The sequence below is a fragment of the Schistocerca serialis genome, chromosome 4 (assembly GCF_023864345.2).
Source record: "Schistocerca serialis cubense isolate TAMUIC-IGC-003099 chromosome 4, iqSchSeri2.2, whole genome shotgun sequence".
Lineage (NCBI taxonomy): Eukaryota > Metazoa > Arthropoda > Insecta > Orthoptera > Acrididae > Schistocerca > Schistocerca serialis.
The window spans coordinates 538,195,387-538,219,487 of NC_064641.1; the positions used below are offsets into that span (position 1 = coordinate 538,195,387).

A 24,101-nucleotide genomic window follows, 5' to 3' on the forward strand; every position below is an offset into this window, starting at 1 on the left:
AATGCTTTCTACACTGCACGTATTTTTTTGAATTTGGAAATGTACTGTAATATGAATGTGTTTCGAAATAATACAGTAACCAGTGGTGTTTCCATACAAAGCAATACGGTAGCAAGGAAAAATAAGGTAATTCAGACGAAATAGGGGGCTCCTTCAAAGTGATCGCGAACAAAATATTCGAAATGGAAACTCACCTTTTCTTGCCAGGCGTTTGTGGTGATATGCCAGGATGATTCTTGGAAAACTGTTTGAATCTTCCAATGCTACGCATGCTTTGTCATGTGTATGTAGCAGCAGCTCTCACTGACGATTTGCAAATGGGGTGAAGCAATTTTTTCTGCTCCCTTTCCCTTTCGCAGCATTCAATCACACACAATATAATTTTGCAAGCATCGCTACGTAATACTGGTTTCCTTCTAACCATAGGCCTACCGGTAGCGGTTGTTGGCAACTCCCGAGATGGGCCAGCAACTGCCTCTTCACTCATTTTGATAATGTTTAGCACAACTACACAATAAAAACACGCTGGACAGTACAGCGCAAAACAATAACGAAGCAGACGACAACGGCTACCTTGTACAACACAGTCAGCTACATAATGTTGGCAGCAGTCGAAACTGCGTGCCTACCGAAGCCTCCCGACGTTTAACGATTTCTACCGATTCTGGACTAGGGAGAGGTCTGCCATCTAAAAGTTTACACACTGAAGAAGAAAAATTTGTTAACATCGAGTATAGATTTAAGTGTCAGGAAGTCGTTCCTGAAAGTATTTGTATGGTGTGTAGCCATGTATGGATGTGAAACATGGATGATAACTAGTTTGGACAAGAAGAGAATAGAAGCTTTCGAAATGTGGTGCTACAGAAGAATGCTGAAGATAAGGTGGGTAGATCACGTAACTAATGAGGAGGTATTGAAGAGAAGTTTGTGGCACAACTTGACTAGAAGAAGGGATTGGTTGGTAGGACATGTTCTGAGGCATCAAGGGATCACCAATTTAGTACTGGAGGGCACTGTGGAGGGTAAAAATCGTAGAGGGAGACCAAGAGATGAATACACTAAGCAGATTCAGAAGGATGTAGGTTGCAGTAAGTACTGGGAGATGAAGAAGCTTGCACAGGATAGAGTAGCATGGACAGCTGCATCAAACCAGTCTCAGGACTGAAGACCACAACAACATACTGTCATGTAACCACTCCGCCACTGGCCACGCATTATGAACAGGCGCTCGATCATGTTGAAAGATGCAATCGCCATCCCCGAATTGCTATTCAACAGTGGGAAGCAAAAAGGTGCTTAAAACATCAATGTAGGCCTGTGCTGTGATAGCGCCCCACAAAACAACGAGGGGTGCAAAGCCCTCTCCATGAAAAACATGACCACATAATAACATCACCGCCTCCGAATTTTACTATAGGCAGTAAACACGCTGCGGAGCACCCGATTCTGCTCTCTCACGATGTCTAATGACTACTAAGGTCTCTGATATGGAGTACATGGCAGCACAATGCACCTAATATGAAAAACTTATGTTTTTGAGGGTGTCCGGGTACTTTCGATCACATAGTGTAGTTTTACTGAAACCAGTCATCCGCAATAAAGTGTTTTATTGGAATCTTGGCTAAGAGGTTTTTTTCCCTCCTAAGAAAGTAAATACAGATTGCCCCTCCATACTCAGTATGAGCAAACTAATGAAAATAATGATAACAGACTTGTCTACACACACACACACACACACACACACACACACACACACACGTGCCATAAAAATTATCGTGAATGTCACTCGACTTGCATAGTTCAAATGAAGGTGGCAATACCACAAACCTCCAACCCAACCATAAAAACCAGTGGGTCACCCCAAAGTTCCCTTGATCTACATAGGTCAAATAGTCCATGATAGCAAGAATCCACAACTACCAGAACCACAGATTAGGGATTATCAATTAATAATATTCCATTATCAGTAACAATTTTTTTTAATTGCCATCTAATGGTTTTTGGAGATACAACTCCATTTTCAGGAGCTGTACGGCTATAATGGGCATTGCATCTGATTCAATTTTTCATCCAAAAGTAATGGAACAACACATCCATTAGGCTTAATGAGAAACTAGATCGTATTTACCATTATTCCAATTTAGATAATATTAAACCCAACACTCCATCATATTATTGTAACATAGGTTATATATTCAGTGTCTGAGTCATGTAACACCATGATAAACAGGTTAAATAGCTTCAAAATGTAAGTGCAAACAGAAGTTTTTCACCAACACAGAAGACGAAAGTTAATGTGGTCAAATGCAAGTAATATTTTACTAGGATTTATTTATCACATTTCTCTCACTTTCTCTCATTAATCCTGCATGAAGTATACTTTATCTTATTAAATCTAACAATTAGATAGAGGGGCTGGCTAGTACTTACCTCAGCTCAGTACAGCCGATAGATACACAAAACAGAAGAGAAAATTTACGTCTCCTAGCTCTTCTGTTCTGTTTTGTGTATCTATCAGGTGTACTGAGCTAAGTACTGGCCAGCCCCTCCCTCTCTTTGTTAGTATTTGTTTCACATCTTTATAGGAGATTTTTCATTAATCATTTAAATCTAACAATTGTGTTTTTCTGTTATTATTGGGTGAAAAACAAGTAGATGAAAAATGGAGTTGTACCTCATAATTGCACTGAACAGCAACTATAAGACAGAAATTTGTGACTGATTATAGAATATTACTAAATTAATAATCCTTACCCTAGTGCCACTGTGTGGTGCTAGTATTTGTTTACGTCACAACACACTTCGTGTAGCAGAGTACAGTGATTATTTGCCTCAGAGTGAGAGAAGCTGTAATATCTGTTGTCAGTGTTTAGGTGCAGAGACATACAAAAGAAGTTCAGTTACACGCTAAAATAGTACAGACTGTGACTGTACTGACACTTCCTTTGAGTTGGGCTCATATTTATTAGAGAAAAACGGAATAATCAATGATTGGGGATACAGCAGGGCAATCGAAAACTGCAGATAACTCCATCCTGTTTGTTAGTAATTGATGTGTGATATTACTGTAGAAGAGGTGGCTGGTATTGACAATAAAGAAGGTTTGACTTTATGTGTTAACACATTATATTTCAATATACAGTAAAACATTTCCATTTATGTTACTTACATAATTGATTTACCTTTGCACAGTCCTTTGAATGATGCTTCACAAAACACAGGAACTATTTGAAACAAAGCTAGCTTGAAAATGAGTAAGAAATATGAAAGGCTCTGAAAGAAATCTCCTACTGTCAAAACCAAAGACTAAATGCAAGTCTTTGCTTTAGAAGAATTGGCTTTTCGAAATTTATGCTTTTCTTTGAAACAAGTCAGATTTGTTAGAGTTGCCATATTGGGGAATGATACCCTAGTGAAGATATGAAAGGCAGAGCTGTTTCCCCACAAGCAGTGTACCACCTCACCATTTATTCAATAGTATGTTTTGTCCAACACAATGGCAACGCCATGATGTCTTAATCTGCTTGTGTTGTCAAGTATTATTATTATTATTATTATTATTGCACGACTCACATAATTAGTTTATGATCTTCAATGGACATAGTGCAGCACTCACTCAGTGTGAGAACAATACAAAAATGTTTGTTGCTAGTGTGGACTGGAGTGCAAACAACAAACAAGTTGAAACTTCCTTGCAGATTAAAACTGTGTGCCGGACCGAGACTCAAACTAGGGACCTTTGCCTTTCGCGGGCAAATGCTCTACCAACTGAGCTACCCAAGCATGACTCACGCCCCGTCCTCACAGCTTTACTTCTGCCAGTACCTCGTCTCCTACCTTCTTCAACAAACAAGTTGTAAACAATTTGGTCTTGGTCAGAAACAATGTTGCAATCAGCAACTTCCTTTTGAACTTGGTGTAAACATGGCTTAGGCCACCACTGACTAGAACTTAGGAATATCCAAAAATGACATCCACAACAAATATGTAAACACAAATATTTGCAGATGCCATCTATGCAGCATATGAGTCACATTTCAAACAATATAACAATGGCTCTTGTTGTTCGCTTGGCCCAATAACAAGATATGATTACAAAAAGGACTCCTTGTACTGGAGAACTTTTTCCCCTATAATGTATTAGAACTTTTTTCCCTATAATGTATTATTAAGTCATATACGTGCAAGTTTGCTATGTTTTACAACAATGGAAATTCCTGCATGAAAAAACATGTAAAATAAGGAAAAGGCAACCACTTATTTATAGAGGATTGGAGCAGGACAACACAGAAAAATGTAATAGAAAATAGTTAACAATAGCTTTTTAGCTCTTGCTCTTTTTCTACAGAGTGTACGCACACTCACATACGCCGTGACGTCCACATCACTGTAGCAGCAAGACTGAATATTGAAGGAAAAAAACACGCCCTTATTCCCACACAAGAGTCTCAAGTGTGGACATTCCTAGATCACTCATCAACTGGCACACTTCAAACATACAATATGCCTGCCTGTTTCAAAAATTAAAATCACTTGCTGATAAGCAGTACTGTACTGCAGCATTACACAAAAGTGTAGATAAATTATGGTTTTTAATTTGATATGTTTTTCATGCAGCAGCATACACTAGTATGTGATACCAATTTGTAAAATAATTCCTACATTCTAAACCTACACAATACATTGAAATTTTCATCCAGTCTGTAAGACAGACAGCCTCCACACAAAGTACATTTCTCTGACTGTTCACATCACATGGACAACAGTGTATGGGCATATATGTCATCTGAAGCAGGGAAGTTTTTAGTATGAAGATCAATTCAAAGTACATGATAAAGAACATCAAAACATCCCACAACACACATGCAGGAATTCACACAGATTGGAACAGTACAGAACTGATCACTGTCATCAATAATCCTCAGGTAGTAACCTTGGACACTTGACAGCACAATAGTGTCATCTGACAACTTGGGAAATTAACTGTTTCCTACTTAAGTTACAATAACAGATTTTGTGCGTTCTCAATCTTTTACTGTTTATTTACATGACCATGACTTATAATAAAGGTTGCATGAGCACTTACATATTTTCCTAGGAGTGTTCTCTCATGGACAGACCAGTTACTGAAAGCAAAACGTGGTGCTGCTTTTCCAATATTTAACAATGAAGTTGCACATGCTGTGAAACTTCAAAAAGAGCAGCAGAGCCATATGTACAGTTAGAGTTTCTGTTGAAGTTCTTACAGTAATAATACAATAGGAACTACTAGAGCATCATGTTATTCAATGAAATATATACTTCAGGAGTGATAAAAATCTGATTGTTGTTGTTGTGGTCTGCAGTGCAAAGACTGGTTTGATGCAGCTGTCCATGATACTCTATCCTGTGGAAGCCTCTTCATCTCCAAACAACTACTGCAGCTTACACTCTCCTGAACCTACTTATTGTATTTGGTCTCCCCCTAAAGTTTTAAACCACCCCCCCCCCCCTCTTCCCAACAATACTAAACTGGTGATCCATTCATGTCTCAAAATATGTCCTACCAACTAAACCCTTCTCCTAGTCATAGTGTGCCACAAATTTCTCTTCTCTCCAGTTCTACTCAGTACCTCCTCATTAGCTATGTAGCCTACCAACCTAATCTTCAGCATTCTCCTGCAGCACCATATGCAGCTGTATCTATGTGCCTACTCTGCAAATCACACTTACGTGCCTCACAGAGAGCTCATTGGGCTGCCTTCACACTAATTCTCTGTTTTTTCACTCTTGAACAGTTCTTTATCTTTCCGTACAAGCTCCCATTTGCCTAATTTTATTCTGATGATCTCCCTATGTAGGTCAGTGTCAACAAAATATTTTCGCAATCGATGGAGGAACTTGGTAGCTGAAATTTTGTGAGAAGATCTCACCCCACAAAAGTTTTAATGATTTCCACCCCAAATCCTGTATCATGTTGAATCACTCCCCCTCTATTTCTCGATAATCCCAAACAAGCTACATTTTTTTAACTTTCTCAATGTGCTGCATTAATCCTATCTGGTATGGATCCCACACCATGCATCAGTACTCTAAAAGAGGGCAGACAAGTGCAGTGTATGCAGTCTCTTTAGCATATCTGTTACATCATCTGTGTGTTCTGCCAATGAAACATAGTCTTTGGTTCGCCTTCCCCCACAGCATTCTGTGTGTGTTCTTTCCAATTTAAGTTGTTCATGACTGTACTTCCTAGGTATTTAGTTGAATTTACAGCAGTATTTAGTTGAATTTACAGCGGTATTTAGTTGAATTTACAGCCTAAAGATATGACTGATTTACTGTGTAGCCAAAGGTTAATGGATTCCTCTTAGTAGTCCTGTGGATGAACTCATATTTTCATTATTAAGGGTCAATTACGAATTGTCAATTTTCAGACTATACAGATACCTCATTTAAAATCTTTTGCAATTGGTTTTGATCTTCTGATGACTTCACTAGACAATAAACAGAATCATCATCTGCAACCAATCTCAGACAGCTGCTCAGATTGTCTCCTAATCTGCAACCAATCTCAGACAGCTGCTCAGATTGTCTCCTAAATCATTTATGTAGATAAGGAAAAGCAGAAGGCTTGCAACACTACCTTGTGGAATGCCAGAAATCACTTGTTTTACTCGACGACTTTCCGTCAGTTACTATGAACTGTGGTCTCCCTCACACAGGAAATTACTAATCCAGTCACATAACTGAGACAACGTTCCATAAGAACACAATTTGATTAAAAGCCTCTATTTTCTTCTTGTCGACACTGTTTATTGTGTATGTTTCACTTCCACACATGGCTACATGCCATTCAAATACTTTCGAAAGAGACTTCCAAACATTTAAATCTATATTAGATGTTACCAAATTAGTCTTCTTCAGAAATACTTTTCTTGCCATTGCCAGTCTCTCTTTTATATCTTCTCTACTTCAACACATTGCTTTCATTAATGTTATCTTGCATTCTCTTTTCAAGACACTGTCCATTCCATTTAACTGCTCTTACAAGTTCCTTGTATCTCTGACAGAATTACAATGTCATCAGCAAACTTCAGAGCTTCTATTTCATCTCCCTAAACTTTAATTCCTACTCCAAATTTTTCTTTGACTTCTTTTACTGCCTGCTCAATGTACAGATTGAATTCCATCAGCAGAGAGGATAAAGCCATGTCTCAGTCCCTTCTCAACCATTGTTTCCTTTTCATGTACCTCAACTCATAGCTGCCATCTGGTTTATGTGCAAATTGTAAATAGCCTTTCATTCCCTGTATTTTACCCCTGTTACCTTCAGTTTTTCAAGGAGAGTATTCCAGTAAACACTGTCAAAAGTTTTCACCAAGTCCACAAAAGCTATAAACATAGGCATGCTTTTCCTTAACCTGTCTTCTATGAGAAGACATGTTTCTACATTTCTCCAGAATCCAAACTGATCTTTCCCGAGATTGGCTTTTACTAGTTTTCCATTCTTCTGTAAAGAAATTGTTTTAGTACGTTGAACCCATAACTTAATAAACTGATAGTTCAGTAACATTCACAGCTGTAACCACATACTTTCTTTGGAATTATATATCCTTTTTGAAGTCTTAGGGTGCTTTGCCTGCCTCATACACTATGTGATCAAAAGTATCTGGACACCTGGCTGAAAATTTCTTACAAGTTCATGGCTCCCTTCATGGGTAAAGCTGGAATTCAATATGGTGTGGCCCACCCTTAGCCTTGATAACAGCTTCCATCAGGTGCTGGAAGGTTTCTTGGGGAATGGCAGCCCATTCTTCATGGAGTGCTCCACTGAGGAGAGGTATCGATGTCTGTCAGTGAGGCCTGGCACGAAGACGGCATTCCAAAACATCTCGAAGGTGTTCTATAGGCTTCAAGTCAGGACTCTGTGCAGGCCAGTCCATTACAGGGATGTTGTTGTGTAACCAATCCGCCACAGGCCGTAAATTTTGAATCGGTGTTCGATCATGTTGAAAGATGCAATCACCTTCCCCAAATTGCCCTTTAACAGTTGGAAGCAAGATGTTTAAAACATTAATGTAAGCATGTGCTGAGATAGTGCCATGAAAAAACCACAAGGACTGCAAGCCTCCTCCATGAAAAACACAACCACACCATAACATGACCACCTCCAAATTTTACTGTTGGCACTACACATGCTGGCAGATGACTCATCGCACTTTCACCATGCCCACACCTTGTCATCGGATCGCCACATTGTGTACCGAGTTTTGTCACTCCTCGCAATGTTTTTCCACCGTTCAGTCGTCCAATGTTTATGCGCCTTACACTAAGCAAGGCGTCACTTGGCATTTACCAGCGTGATGTATAGCTTATGAGCAGCTGCTTGACCATGAAATCCAAGTTTTCTCACCTCCCACCTTACTATCTTAGTACCTGCAGTGGATTCCGATGCAATTTGGAAATCCTGTGTGATGGTCTGGATAGATGTCTGCCTGCTACACATTTAGACCCTCTTCAACTGTCAGCAGTCTCTGTCAGTCAACAGACGAGGTCGGCCTGTACGCTTTTGTGCTGTACGTGTCCCTTCACGTTTCCACTCCACTATCACATTAGAAACACTGGACCTAAGGATGCTTAGGAGTGTGGAAGTCTCACACACATGTGACACAAGTGACACCCAATCACCTGACCACATTCAAAGTCCTTGGGTTCTGTGCAGCACCCCGTTCTGCTCCCTCACAATGTCTAATTACTACTGAGGTCACTGATATGGAGTACCTGGCAGTAGGTGGCAGCACAATGCACCTAATATGAAAAACATGTTTTTGGGGATATCCGCATACTTTTGATCACACAGTGTATGTCTTGCACACCTGATGGAAGACTATCTTGGCTGGCTCTCCCAAGGCAGTCAGTAGTTCTGACAGAATGTCATCTACTCCAGGAGCCTTGTTTCAACTTAGGTCTTTCAGTGCTCTGTCGAATTATTCTCTCAGCATCACATCTCTTATCATCTACATCCTCTTCCATTTCTATAATACTGCCTTCAAGATCACTTCCCTTGTACAGACCCTCTACACACACCTTTCAAGCTTTCCCTTCTTTGCCTAGGACCAGTTTTCCATTTCGTTCTTGATATTCACACAGCTTCTTCTCTTTCCTCCAAAGGCCTCTTTAAATTTTCCTGTGGGAGGTATCTATCTTTCTCCTAGTCAAATACATTTCTAGATTCTGGGTCATTCCATATCAAATCACCCAATAAAAAATAAATTTTACACCCACCACCTTAGATTTTCATGAAATTTGGCTCAAATGGTTCTAATACCATCCTGACAACACCTGCAATTTTTTTGCTGTATCTCTTATAGTCTTTTTTATAAATTTTTAAAGTTTATATGTTTTGCGTTTTCCGAACCTTCGGAAATGGTAAATTTAATTTGTATTCAAAACTTTAAAATTGCTTAACTTAAAAACTCTTTTAGATAACATCATGAATTTTTGCAGCAAGTTTATTTATTATATATATTTGAAGATAAAAATGATACTATTAAAATATATTAATATTTTCTATGAAAAAAATATACATGTATTTTTTTTCTTTTTTCTTTTTTACGGATGTTTTGTTTTATAAGAATTGCAATATTTATAGTCTCAGACCTGATAGAATGCTCAAATTTGTTTTAATTTACTCTTTAACATATAGGCTACTTGAAAAAAACAAAAATAATGATGGCTTTTTAACATGTTTATTAATTATAGTAGATTACATTAGAATTATGTACAAAGATAGTGTACTTACGACACTTATGTATAACCCAACTGATTGCTTGAAACATTGAATTTTTTGAGTAATTTTGTCTTTTTAATAAACATTAATGCTGATTCAAACTGTTTTTCCACTTCATCCAAGAACTTTCAGTTCTTTTGATACAGTCTTTTTTGAAGTAATACATTCTCCCAGTGCCGCTTGATTGAGGTGCGTCTACTACACAGACTATGTGCTCCAAAGGCACTATGCAAGAATCTTCTCTTTCAGGCCAATAAAATGATGCAGCTGGTCCTGAAGATGTAGAAATAGAATTTCTGCATCTTCTTCATAATTGAATATTGTTTTTACCAGACCAAAGTACCAGTTACCATCATAATTTGCAGCCACATAGCTATTTATGGATGGTTCAACACGAACCCAATCAGAAGAAGAACGGAAAGAAAAGACTAAGGAGGGTTTTACACTATCTGTAGTCCTTCTAATTTCAAGGTTGTTTGTTGGAAGTGGTTTGAAGTTATGAAAACTTCTTGTTCCAGGAATGGTTCGGGTTGCTGAAAAACGTTTTTCTAGTTTTAACCGTAGCAAATCAGCTTCTTTTATGTCAATGAAGTGAAAATGAATGTTTTCAATATTCTTTTCACAAAACTTGTACACATCGATTGCTGTCATCATTTGTTCTTTGTCTGAAAGCTGTAGACTGGCTTTCCTTAAAATTCTTTTAATAGTTCCTCCTAGGCCATCACAAATTGACTTCCCATGACTTGTTGCAAAAAAAAGTGTGTTGGGCCTTCAAATTAAAGTCTCTCAAGTGTTCAGTCAAATTTTTAAAACTGTTTCTATTTTTGTACTGCCCAGAACAACCATCTGTAAAGTAGTGAACTGAGTCAATGTCAGTATGATGTAATGACAGCGACTTTGTAATTTCTTTTTGTACAAAGTTAACAAATCCAGTGTCACTAATAAAACAGTAGTTGGAAACAAAAACATTGTTTTCCTCAGTTCTTAGAAAAACTCCAACTGGGTGTAGAGTACAACCACCTCTATTCCAGTGGTAACTTTGGATCTCATTTTGTATAACAAAGAAATAATTTTCACTGAAATCCATCACAATAATTGCTGTTTTGGGTGATGGTTCATCTTTCAATCTTTTAAAGGCTGCTGATTGGGATTTTGCTGTAAACGAGTGCGGGGTGAGCTTTTCCAATGACCTAACCAACAAAGAAATGAAGTCTTCAACACTGATAGACTGTTTGATCATTTCTGCCCTGTCTGTGTTAACCCACTGACTGATTACAATTTCTTCTTCTAAATCATAATCTTCACTTAGTTTTTCAGTTAAGTACTCAGTTAGTGCAGTATTTGCAGGACAGCTGTCGCAATGATGTAGCATGCAGTTTTGGTTTTCTGTGTTGCACACAAGCATCTTAATTAGGTCTTTATAAGATTCTTCAATTTTCACAGCATCCAGTAATAGTTTAACATTCTGGTGGATACTGCTTACACATACAGTGTGTGCGCCTGCAGCACCAGCAAGGATACACCATTTACATCTCAAGAAACAAAATTTTGAAAATCCTACTTCTACCTCAGGATTCTACTATTTGAAAGAATAATAGAGTTCTCTCAAGTTACACAAAATGAGTCTTTTTTGCATGTACACATTTTTTTTTGAACACTTACTTTGTCTTTTGTTCTAGGTAGCACTCTGGAACTTTCATCCTTTTCATAAAAATCTGTTACAAGTCTTACTGTATTTTCAGAAAGAGTTTTACCTTTTTTTGGACCAGGAGTTTCCAAAACATCCTTTTCAGGTTTTAGCTTTCTAGCTTGTCACACCATGTATTCACTCACATTAAATTCTTTCATCACTTTATTTCGACTCCAAGAATCTGGAGCCAAGGTCAGAATCTGGATTTTTCTAGACCTTCCAACAGATGAAATCTTCTATTTCATAAGAGAAATCATTACATCAAAATCCTTTGCTTTCTCAACCACACTTGCATCTTCTTCGTCATCATCAGAACTTGGTGCTTCATATTTTAATGCTTTTGAAACCGCCTTTTTGCAGTCTTTTCAATACTGCTAACATTCCTGTTAAAATAAGACCCTTTACTTTGTTCTGACAAGCCATGAAGCTTTATCGGTGCTAAACCTAAATTATCAAGAGCAATGTTTGTTTGTACGAGGGATTCATTTCTAGATTCCAATGATTCTAATTCAACCATGACTTCATCATCTGTTTCACTTTCATTGACTTCAACTCTTAATTTTTCCTCACAAAAGTTACGGCATGTTGAGCAAAGCTTTTGTCCAGGTTTTATGCTAATATTTTTTGTCAGTAATTGTTTAGAAAGATCCAAGTCTCCACTTCTCAATGATTTTTTGATGGGCTTTTTGTGTTTTTTTAGTAGGTCTACAGATGTTGTTTGATACTTTTTAAAAACATTTAAAAAGTAGTAGCTGTGGTGTGAACATATATTCTTAAATTCACACAGATTAATTCCGGATCGTAAGTGGATCAAATCTGTTTCTTCCTCACTCAATTCAGATAACGGTTGTAACTTTTTTGAAGGTGTGTAGGTTGTTTGGAAACAGATTTTTTAAATAACCCTACACTACAGGTTTGAATATCTGACATACTGATTTCACTTTTGGTCTGATTACTGTTCTGGTTACTTTTATAGGATATTGGAAAAGAATCTCTGTAAACTAAGTAACAGTACTAAAGATCGAATAAACTTAATAAAATACTATCCAAGCGCTATTTAACACTGTAATAATTTTTTACTTCAAAACACAGGAGTAACAAAACAAAATCCAAGCGTACATTGTTACTCCAAGAAGACAAAAACTTATTTTCGGTGTCTAAGTCACTTGGTACTTTTTATTTTAAAAATATAATTAATATTATTTTAAAAATTAGATAACTAGTAAACAGGTTAAAAAGCCAACATAATTTTTCTTTTATCTAATAGCCTATACAATTAAGAGTATTTTAAAACAAATTTGAGCTTTCTATCAGGTCTGAGACTCTAGATATTGCAGTTTTTGTAAAACTAAGCATCCGTTAGCTAAAAGAAAAATAATAATAATAATAAAAAAACTTGTAATTTTTTTTTTCATTTGGAAGGTTTGTAATATATTTTAATGGTATTTTTTTTAACATTTAGATATATAGTCCAGTGAAACTGTCAGAAAAAAAGCCTGTACCTTGCAAAAGGTGGGGTAGAAGATTTTATTTTTTTAACTCGTTCATATTGTTGGAAAGGTTAGAAAACCAAGTTTTGCCAACAAAATTTCTCTTGGGAAAACTGTCTGCAGTCAAAAATCTAAAATTTCGGACTTTTTTCAGTTTTTTCAAAATATCTCAGTTTCATTTGCTCCTATCGCTTTCACGTCTAGTTTCTTATTTAAAGAGCACAAAATTCTCTACAAATTTGATTTTTACCATTTTTTTCTGCTCCCAATATCTAAGGCGCTACAGCACGTCAAAAAATACCAACTTTTCAAATTTTGAGCAAAGTGGCAAGAACAGTTATTTCAGTTTCTATTTGTGTGGTATAAACATATTACTCATCATGTTATTCATTGGAATTTACCATCTCACTCTGCTACAGGGACAGGACAAACAGCATCATATTCAGTAACTACGAACACATTCACGTCGGATTGCGTGAAGTTTGTGTTACAATATGTAATACGATTGCATGCAGGTGCCACACATTTTCTACAGTTGATTGACGTTAATGATCAGTTATAAGAAAAAGTATGTATAGGAATTGTTATTTAGCGGACAAAAGCGTATTTATTCTTTGGCGGGCGGAAGGGAATTATCTCTAGTGATTGTTCACAGCGCACTGACAGCTATTAGCACACAACAGTAAGGGTCCTACAGTTTGGAGTCACTTCCATTCAGTATATGTTGTGGTGCTGAAAATGAGTATGTCTGATATGAATTTGTGTTTCATTTGCAAAAAACTGTGGTGAGTGGTGGATGCAATGTGAAAAAGAAAGGACTGAGCACACTTATCGATTGTAGTGCTAAACGCAGGGAGTCTGCTCACACCCGTTTTTTGAAAACGCTCAGTGAAGTGATGGTGCATGAAGCACGCTACAAGAAGTACATTAATGGGAGAATGATAGCAGCTAGCCTTCGACATCCTCAGGAACCAACAGGCGTGCTACGTCGGTCACAGGAAAAAGGTCAGTTCAAGTTCAAAGAGAAATGCTTCTTATGTGCAAAAGCAGTTAAGACTGCCATATGCCAAACGAAATATTGATGGAGGGTACCTTATCCACAAAGTGACTTGGACTCAAAATGTTTGCTTCAAGTCAATAGCCGAAAGCTATTTTTTTACCTGCAACGTCAATTTGGATCTGAATTTGCTATTGTATTTGATGGGTATCCATGTGAGGGAGACAACTGTAGCACAAAGAGTGCTGAGAGGATTCGTAGGTCCAAAAAACATTCTTCGGTTGACGTTGTGGTTGAATGAGAGACGGTGAACCCAAGTCCCTCAGGACAAGTTCTTGTACAACGAACGAAACAAGATGCGTTTGATCACACTTCTTAAAAAGGAATTTCTGGAGTGTAGCGTTGAAGTGCACCAGCCACAAGAAGATGCTGACGTTATGATTGTAACATCTGTCACTTCAAGTGACCAAAGAGTTTGGAAGTGTTGTCATTGTAGGAGAAGATGTTGACCTGCTTGTGCTCATGACCGGTTTGGGGCAAGGCATTGAAAACTTATTTTTCTTAAAGCCAGGAAGAGGAAATGCAGAAGACAAGTGGTTTTCCACTGCATCTTACAAGTTTGACAGTGAATATATTCTGTTCACTCACGCCTTTAGCGGATGTGATACAATATCTGCTTTTCTTGGTCAAGGAAAAATTAAGTACTGCAATATTGTTGCAAAAAATGAACACCTAACCTCAGCGCTTTGCACGTTCAATAAACCACATGCTACCCATGAAGAAATAATAACAGCAACAAAACAGTTTACTATCGCATTGTATAGTGAAGGTGTCAGCAGTTCCCACACACTAGACCATTTGCGGTACCAGCTATTCGCCAAGTCTGCCACAAAAAGCAAACTGAATCTTGCATGGTTGCCACCTACACTAGATGCTGCACAACATCATTCGTTGCGGACTTACCAACAAGTCCAAAGTGGGATGGGAAACTGGAAACCTCCTGAGAAATGGGGCTGGAATCACAGTGACCACGGTCCAATTACCGTTATAATGAGCCGAGATCCAGCACCTGAAGCACTTCTTCACATTGTTTCATACTCATGCAAGCTGAACTGTGGCGGAGCGTGCTCCTGCAGAAAAGCGGGTTTGAAATTTTCTTCAATTTGCAAGAAATGTATTGGGGTCAACTGTGAAAACGTGCCAAAATTTTTATATGAAGACAGTGAAGAAGATGTTATGTAGGATGTTGAGGAAACCGCTGACGAAATCAACAAACTTGCTGAGGCTGACTCGCTGTTTAAAGAAGAGGTCAATCTGGGATCAACTCTAGGTACAGACCCTGAATCCATAACTCAAGGTATTTCTGGTGACACTGAGGAACCTGGCCCATCAAAACGTTGGAAGTGATGCTCATATCTGTCTCAAGTGCGCTAATGTGCGATATTACAAGTATTACACACCCAGAACTGTTAACATTTTTTAGTAACTGACAATGCATTTTAATTGTAATAAAGCTACTTATTTTTAATGTCAACGGTGTGGCTTTTATACACAAGAATAATTACCTACCTAATTAGGTTGCCTATTGCAGCTAATAATAGTTCAGTTTCCTGAGACAATTTATTTTGTGTGTGTGTGTGTGTGTGTGTGTGTGTGTGTGTGTGTGTGTGTGTGTCTTAATGATGTATTTTTATATTTATAGTTTTACAAATACCAGGGCTGAGGTGGCCCGTAGTGAACTTCAGGTAGTGATGTAAGAATCACAATAGTTGGGTGCCCAGCAATCCTCATGTTGCATACAGAGAAATTGAATACTTGAAAATGAGGTGGTAAATTCCAACATATAACATGATGTATAATGTATTTATACTACATAAACAGAATCTGAAAAAATAGTGTTTAAAAATAAGGTATCTTGCCACTATGCTCAAAATTTGAAAAATTGGTATTTTTTGAGGCGCTGTAGCGCCTTAGATATTGGGAGTAGAAAAAAATGGCATAAATCAAATTTGTAGAGAATTTTGTGCTCTTTAAAAAAGAAAATAAACATTAAAGCGATAGGAGCAAATGAAACTGAGATATTTTGAAAAAACGGAAAAAATGGCCGAAATTTTCCAAGTTTTTTTGACTGCAGAAAGTTTTCCCAAGCGAAATTTTGTTGGCAAAACTCGGTTTTCTAATATTTCCAACCATATGAACGAGTTGAAAAAATAAACTCTTCTACCCCACCTTTTGCAAGGTATTTCTGCAATTGGACCGGACTATAACACACAAACTTACTGCAAAATTTCATACTGATATCTTGAGTATTCTTTAATATACAATTTTTTTTTTAGTAGTGGGGACACGTTTAAGTTACGATTGCTGACTGCTGAAACAACGCCAAATCTAAAAACTTTAAAAATTTATAAAAAAAAACTATAAGAGAGAGCAAAAAAATTTTACAAGTGCTTTCAGGATGATAAAAGAAGTCATTGTACCAAGTTTCTTCAAAATCTGGCATGGTTGGTGTCAGTGCCTGGGTGACTTGACATGGAATGATCCTTCTTAGACCTGTCCTCTACCTGTTATTGCTTATCCATTTTGCTAAAACTAAACTCCTCCCGAACAGGCCATGAAGGCCCAATGGTAGTGACTAGCCGCCATGTCATCCTCAGCCCCCAGGCATGACTGGATGCAGATATGGAGGGGCATGTGGTCAGCACACTGCTCTCCCAGCAGTATGTCAGTTTCTGAGACCAGGGCTGCTACTTCTCAATCAAGTAGCTCCTCAGTTTGCCTCACAAGGGCTGAGTGCACCCCGCTTGCCAACAGCACTCGGCAGATTGGATGGTCACTCATCCAAGTGCTAGCCAAGCCTGACATCGCTTAACTTTGGTGATCTGACAAGAACCGGTGTTACCACTGCAGCAAGGCCATTGGCTATCCATTTTGGACTTCCGGCCAATCTCATTTTTTAGACATGTTAAGACATTTGTGTTCCCTTTCGTTTGCTTTATTTGCCCTTTCATCAAAATAAAATTCTCCCACATTACCTAAGGTCTTCTGTTTATATCTATTCCATCTCTCAAAACTACCCATTAATCATCTACTGTATTCCTTTCCACTGTTCTAATCAATCTCTCCCTCATGTGTCCTCTGAAACTTTCAACGACTTCTGTCTAGGTCCCAAGTTCTCAATTTCCAACCTTTTTCACAGTATCTTCAGTTTTACTCTACAGTTAATAACACATAAATTGTGGTCAGAGTCCACATCTGCCTCTGAAAATGCCTTCCACTGTAAAAATTGTTTTCCAAATCTGTCTTACCATTATATAATCAATCAAACCTTCCAGTCTCCTCCATGTATACAACAATGTTTGACTATGTTTTATAAACTACAGACAGACATTTGACTGTCAAGCATTAACTACTAATGGAGATTCTCTGATAAATTGGTATCAATCACGATTGTTGTTGTTGTTGTTGTTGTCTTCAGTCCTGAGACTGGTTTGATGCAGCTCTCCATGCTACTCTATCCTGCGCAAGCTTCATCTCCCAGTACCTACTGCAACCTACATCCTTCTGAATCTGCTTAGTGTATTCATCTCTTGGTCTCCCTCTACGATTTTTACCCTCCACGCTGCCCTCCAATGCTAAATTTGTGATTCCTAGATGCCTCAAAACATGTCCTAACAACCGATCCCTTCTTCTAGTCAAGTTGTGCCACAAACTTCTCTTCTCCCCAATCCTATTCAATACCTCCTCATTAGTTACGTGATCTACCCACCTTATCTTCAGCATTCTTCTGTAGCACCACATTTCGAAAGCTTCTATTCTCTTCTTGTCCAAACTAGTTATCATCCATGTTTCACATCCATACATGGCTACACACCATACAAATACTTTCAGAAACGACTTCCTGACACTTAAATCTATACTCGATGTTAACAAATTTTTCTTCTTCAGAAATGATTTCCTTGCCATTGCCAGTCTACATTTTATATCCTCTCTTCTTCGACCATCATCGGTTATTTTGCTCCCCAAATAGCAAAACTCCTTTACTACTTTAAGTGTCTCATTTCCTAATCTAATTCCCTCAGCATCACCCGATTTAATTAGACTACATTCCATTATTCTCGTTTTGCTTTTGTTGATGTTCATCTTACAGGGTGTTTCAAAAATGACCGGTATATTTGAAACGGCAATAAAAACTAAACGAGCAGCGATAGAAATACACCGTTTGTTGCAATATGCTTGGGACAACAGTACATTTCCAGGAGGACAAACTTTCGAAATTACAGTAGTTGCAATTTTCAACAACAGATGGCGCTGCAAGTGATGTGAAAGATATAGAAGACAACGCAGTCTGTGGGTGCGCCATTCTGTACGTCTTTCTGCTGTAAGCGTGTGCTGTTCACAACGTGCAAGTGTGCTGTGGACAACATGGTTTATTCCTTAGAACAGAGGACCGCGTACGGCAACCACAGAGGGCAACGCGCAGCTAGTGCAGCAGGTGATCCAACAGCGGCCTCGGGTTTCCGTTCGCCGTGTTGCAGCTGCAGTCCAAATGACACCAACGTCCACGTATCGTCTCATGCGCCAGAGTTTACACCCCTATCCATACAAAATTCAAACGTGGCAACCCCTCAGCGCCGCTACCATTGCTGCACGAGAGACATTCGCTAACGATATAGTGCACAGGATTGATGACGGCGATATGCATGTGGGCAGCATTTGGTTTACTGACGAAGCTTATTTTTACCTGGACGGCTTCGTCAATAAACAGAACTGGTGCATATGGGGAACCGAAAAGCCCCATGTTGCAGTCCCATCGTCCCTGCATCCTCAAAAAGTACTGGTCTGCGCCGCCATTTCTTCCAAAGGAATCATTGGCCCATTTTTCAGATCCGAAACGATTACTGCATCACGCTATCTGGACATTCTTCGTGAATTTGTGGCGGTACAAACTGCCTTAGACGACACTGCAATCACCTCGTGGTTTATGCAAGATGGTGCCCGGCCACATCGCACGGCCGACGTCTTTAATTTCCTGAATGAATATTTCGATGATCGTGTGATTGCTTTGGGCTATCCGAAACATACACGAGGCGGCATGGATTGGCCTCCCTATTCGCCAGACATGAACCCCTGTGACTTCTTTCTGTGGGGACACTTGAAAGACCAGGTGTACTGCCAGAATCCAGAAACAGTTGAACAGCTGAAGCAGTACATCTCATCTGCATGTGAAGCCATTCCGCCAGACACGTTGTCAAAGGTTTCGGGTAATTTTATTCAGAGACTACGCCATATTATTGCTACGCATGGTGGATATGTGGAAAATATCATACTATAGAATTTCCCAGACCGCAGCGCCATCTGTTGTTGAAAATTGTAACTACTGTAATTTCGAAAGTTTGTCTGCCTGAAAATCTACTGTTGTCCCAAGCATATCACAACAAACGGTGTTTTCTATCGCTGCTCGTTTAGTTTTTATTGCCGTTTCAAATATACCGGTCATTTTTGAAACATCCTGTATATCCTCCTTTCAAGACACTGTCCATTCTGTTCAACTGTTCTTCCAAGTCCTTTGCTGTCTCTGACAGAATTACAATGTCATCGGCGAACCTCAAAGTTTTTATTTCTTCTCCATGGATTTTAATACCTACTCCGAATTTTTCTTTTGTTTCCTTTACTGCTTGCTCAATATACAGATTGAACAACATCGGGGAGAGGCTACAACCCTGTCTTACTCCCTTCCCAACCACTGCTTTCCTTTCATGCCCCTCGACTCTTATAACTGCCATCTGGTTTCTGTACAAATTGTAAATAGCCTTTCGCTCCCTGTATTTTACCCCTGCCACCTTTAGAATTTGAAAAAGAGTATTCCAGTCAACATTGTCAAAAGCTTTCTCTAAGTCTACAAATGCTAGAAACGTAGGTTTGCCTTTCCTTAATCTTTCTTCTAAGATAAGTCGTAAGGTCAGTATTGCCCCACGTGTTCCAGTGTTTCTACGGAATCCAAACTGATCTTCCCCGAGGTTGACTTCTACTAGTTTCTCCATGCGTCTGTAAAGAATTCGTGTTAGTATTTTGCAGCTGTGACTTATTAAACTGATAGTTCGGTAATTTTCACATCTGTCAACACCTGCTTTCTTTGGGATTGGAATTATTATATTCTTCTTGAAGTCTGAGGGTATTTCGCCTGTCTCATACATCTTGCTCAACAGATGGTAGAGTTTTGTCATGACTGGCTCTCCCAAGGCTATCAGTAGTTCTAATGGAATGTTGTCTCCCGGGGCCTTGTTTCGACTCAGGTCTTTCAGTGCTCTGTCAAACTCCTCACGCAGTATCGTATCTCCCACTTCATTTCATCTTCATCTACATCCTCTTGTATATTGTAAGTTGTGGGGCGCAAGCTCGGGTGGGGAAGGAAATCGGCCGTGCCCTTTCAAAGGAACCATCCCGGCATTTGCCTGAAGCGATTTAGGGAAATCACGGAAAACCTAAATCAGGATGGCCGGAGATGGGATTGAACCGTCGTCCTCCCGAATGCGAGTCCAGTGTGCTAACCACTGCGCCACCATGCTCGGTGGGCATGAAAGGGAAGCAGTGGTTGGAAAGGGAGTGAGACAGGGTTGTAGCCTCTCCCCAATGTTATTCAATCTCTATATTAAGCAAGCAGTGAAGCAAACAAAAGAAAAATTTGGAGTAGGTATTAAAATCCATGGAGAAGAAATAAAAACTTTGAGGTTCGCCGATGACATTGTGATTCTATCAGAGACACCAAAGGACTTGGAAGAGCAGTTGAACAGAATGGACAGTGTCTTGAAAGGAGGATATAAAATGAACATCAACAAAAGCAAAACGAGGATAATGGAATGTAGTCGAATTAAGTCGGGTGATGCTGAGGGAATTAGATTAGGAAATGAGGCACTTAAAGTAGTAAAGGAGTTTTGCTATTTGGGGAGCAAAATAACTGATGATGGTCGAAGTAGAGAGGATATAAAATGTAGGCTGGCAATGGCAAGGAAAGCGTTTCTGAAGAAGAGAAATTTGTTAACATCCAGTATTGATTTAAGTGTCAGGAAGTCATTTCTGAAAGTATTCGTATGGAGTGTAGCCATGTATGGAAGTGAAACATGGACGATAAATAGTTTGGGCAAGAAGAGAATAGAAGCTTTTTAAATGTGGTGCTATAGAAGAATGCTGAGGGTTAGATGGGTAGATCACATAACTAATGATGAAGTATTGAACAGAATTGGGGAGGAGTATGTGGCACAACTTGACAAAAAGAAGGGACCGGTTAGTAGGACATGTTCTGAGGCATCAAGGGATCACAAATTTAGCATTGGAGGGCAGCGTGGACGGTAAAAATCCTAGAGGGAGACCAAGAGATGAATACATTAATCAGATTCAGAAGGATGTGGGTTGCAGTAAGTACTGGGAGATGATGAAGCTTGCACAGGACAGGATAGCATGGAGAGCTGCATCAAACCAGTCTGAGGACAACAACAACTTACAATCAACAAAACGACTCCATCCAAGAAATAAATCTCAAATTGAATATGCCAAGGAACAAATCAACATGAGAAAATTTTCTTAAGATCAGACCTCAGCATACAACATAGAAACTGAATAATTCAGTACTAAATATTACCTGAAATTTATTTTTTGAATATGATGCAAGAACTGAGGCAAAAAAATGCATTAGTAACAATGCCTGTTGTGCATATCTTGGAAATTGAAAATAATAAATGTCAAGGTCCTTTGTCAGAAGATAAAAGGAACTGCTACATATTATAAAACAAAGAAAGCAATACTTGGGACATGTGAGGGCAAGATACATCGATTCCTACATCCTACTCTGTGTGTGTGTGTGTGTGTGTGTGTGTGTGTGTGTGTGTGTGTGAGAGAGAGAGAGAGAGAGAGAGAGAGAGAGAGAGAGAGAGAGAGAGAGAGAGAGACCCCTCTCTGAAATCATTGTTGCAGTGACAGGCTGGTCTGTGGTATAGCTTGAGATCTAGGGTACACTGTAAGGTGAAAATTTGGCTATAAGGTGGCAAAGGCCATTAATATGAATGCTAAATCAAGGTTTTATTAACACGTTGGTCTGCAGTGTAGGCTAATGTATTAAAAAAAAAAAACTGCAAGATAAATTCAGAAAAGCTGTGTTACACAATTCATCTCCAATGGGTATTTTGGTGTATATTGCATACATATATTGTATGTCACCTATGAAAAATCTTTGTGGAGGGAGGGGGATACACCACTACATAAGAATGTATGGAACTTAGTAAGTGGAAAAAAGTAAGGAAAATGGCTCTATGTACTGTCTTATAAATTTTTTTCTTAGGTATTACATAGAAGTACATACTTTCTCAAACAATTAATGCTGTTACTTGATGGAGAATTACCTCAAGTTGTGCCAAATAAATGCTGATATTTTGAAATGGTTGGACAATACTTTTTGCCTTCTAGATACCAGCAGTACAAGCCTACAGTACTCAATATATGACCTTTGCAAAGAACACATGAAATGCGTGTTTGGAACCGAAGAGACTCTGCCACCATTGCCAGCATGAAGAGACTTTCACAAGAGAGACTAACATTGTTAAATGCAAACATCTTTGAACAGAAGACCACAATAACAATACTATTGCTACTTACATACAACTAAGGGACTGCTGCAGGTTTCTGTAAGACAGTCAATCTCTGATAATCTCATTTCCAGCAGCTAGTACTATGTGGTGCAATATGTTGTGCTGATGTTCTGTCAAGTGTGACGTTCTGTTGATGACCAATGTAAATAAGCTCCTCCACCTCCCCCTTCCAGCTGCAGTGTACTCTGGCTATTGTAGTGGCTATTTTCAACACTTAACATGAGACATCCCAAGGATGGCTTAAGAGAGTAGTTTAAAATTAACCTCATTGTCTAATCAGATAAATAATAGAAAAAAAGGGGAAAGACATATATAGGCTGACACACTAAACATGAGATGTGCAGATTCTTGGTGTATTTGTACCACTATGAGATATGCAACTAACAAAGCTACAGCAAATCCTTAAAAAATAGTAACACACTTATAGCAGTGTAACCATGTTTTTAAAAAAGACCGCAAGTCTCATAAAATGTATGTAGAACAACACTAGTCACAGATGTTAAACCTCCGACAACAGGGCATGGGGATGTTTGTTAGCATTTTAAAAGTTGGTTAAGTGTAAGCCTACATGTCTCCTCACATGAGGTCTGACCTGCTCACATTTTTCACATACGTGACAATCCTTTTTCCTAAGCATTATCCACTGCAAATCTTAATACAATCCACAGAAATTAAGTAAAGGGGTTACATTCCTGGCCTTTACAGTCTCTGCCAGTTAACAAGACTGTACGATTATCCAACAAATTAGTACATTACACTCGCACAAGTGAATTAATTCTTGTAACACAATCTTTGTTAAATGATGTGGATGAAGGTGGAGTGGAGACATGTAATGCAAGTTTAACATATACACCATGAGTTAACCTAAAAACTACCACGGTCAAATTTTAAGACTTCAGCAAAACACTGAGGTGGAATTCAATATTCCTGCACCCTGGAAAACGGAGGGTAGGTGGAGACCATCTCGAAACACAGTCCGCCAAAGGAAATCATAAACCACGTGCACATAATATAGGAACGACATTTTGCCGAATGTATGCTGCCGAGTCATTCAAGTAACTACAAATTGATATACACACAGTTTAATTTACAATTTAACTTATACGTGTAACTCCCTACAACAAAAACTTAGTTCTCCAATTTTACATGTTGCAAATACCTGAAGTGTAGGATCCATGGCCTTTTACACTTGATTCAAGTCATTACTACCACATAGCAGCCATTTTTCTACGAAAGAACTTCCTGTTACCCGTGAGCGCATGCGTGAATAGAAGATATCAAAGAACATTTGCAGACCGATGCCTCACGCAAGGAATTGGAATTTGTTTTGAAAGAATCTTTGTCGTCGTGATTGCGGTTATATTTATGTACAGGGATGAAATAAAGTTCTAAATGATTTACTTAGTATCTACTTTTGTTGCTGCAATCAGTATTTTTAAAGTGTTATTGAACTGGTATGTCATGAATGTTGATATTTTGTTGTGATGGAAATAGTGCACCTTTTTTGTTTTAA

General features: G+C 38.6%; 1 protein-coding gene across 2 annotated transcripts in view; it reads right to left on the minus strand.

Moving 5' to 3' along the window:
* Window positions 1–23,862, minus strand: part of LOC126475257 (ubiquitin carboxyl-terminal hydrolase 10-like) — a 141,482-nt gene extending 117,620 nt beyond the window's left edge. For both annotated transcript variants that reach the window (XM_050102971.1, XM_050102970.1), the window contains exon 1: window positions 23,748–23,862. In XM_050102971.1, coding sequence (XP_049958928.1) covers window positions 23,748–23,765 — 18 coding nt within the window. In that variant the 5' untranslated portion in view covers window positions 23,766–23,862. The remainder of the gene's footprint in view (window positions 1–23,747) is intronic.
* Between the last annotated feature and the right edge of the window lie 239 nt (window positions 23,863–24,101).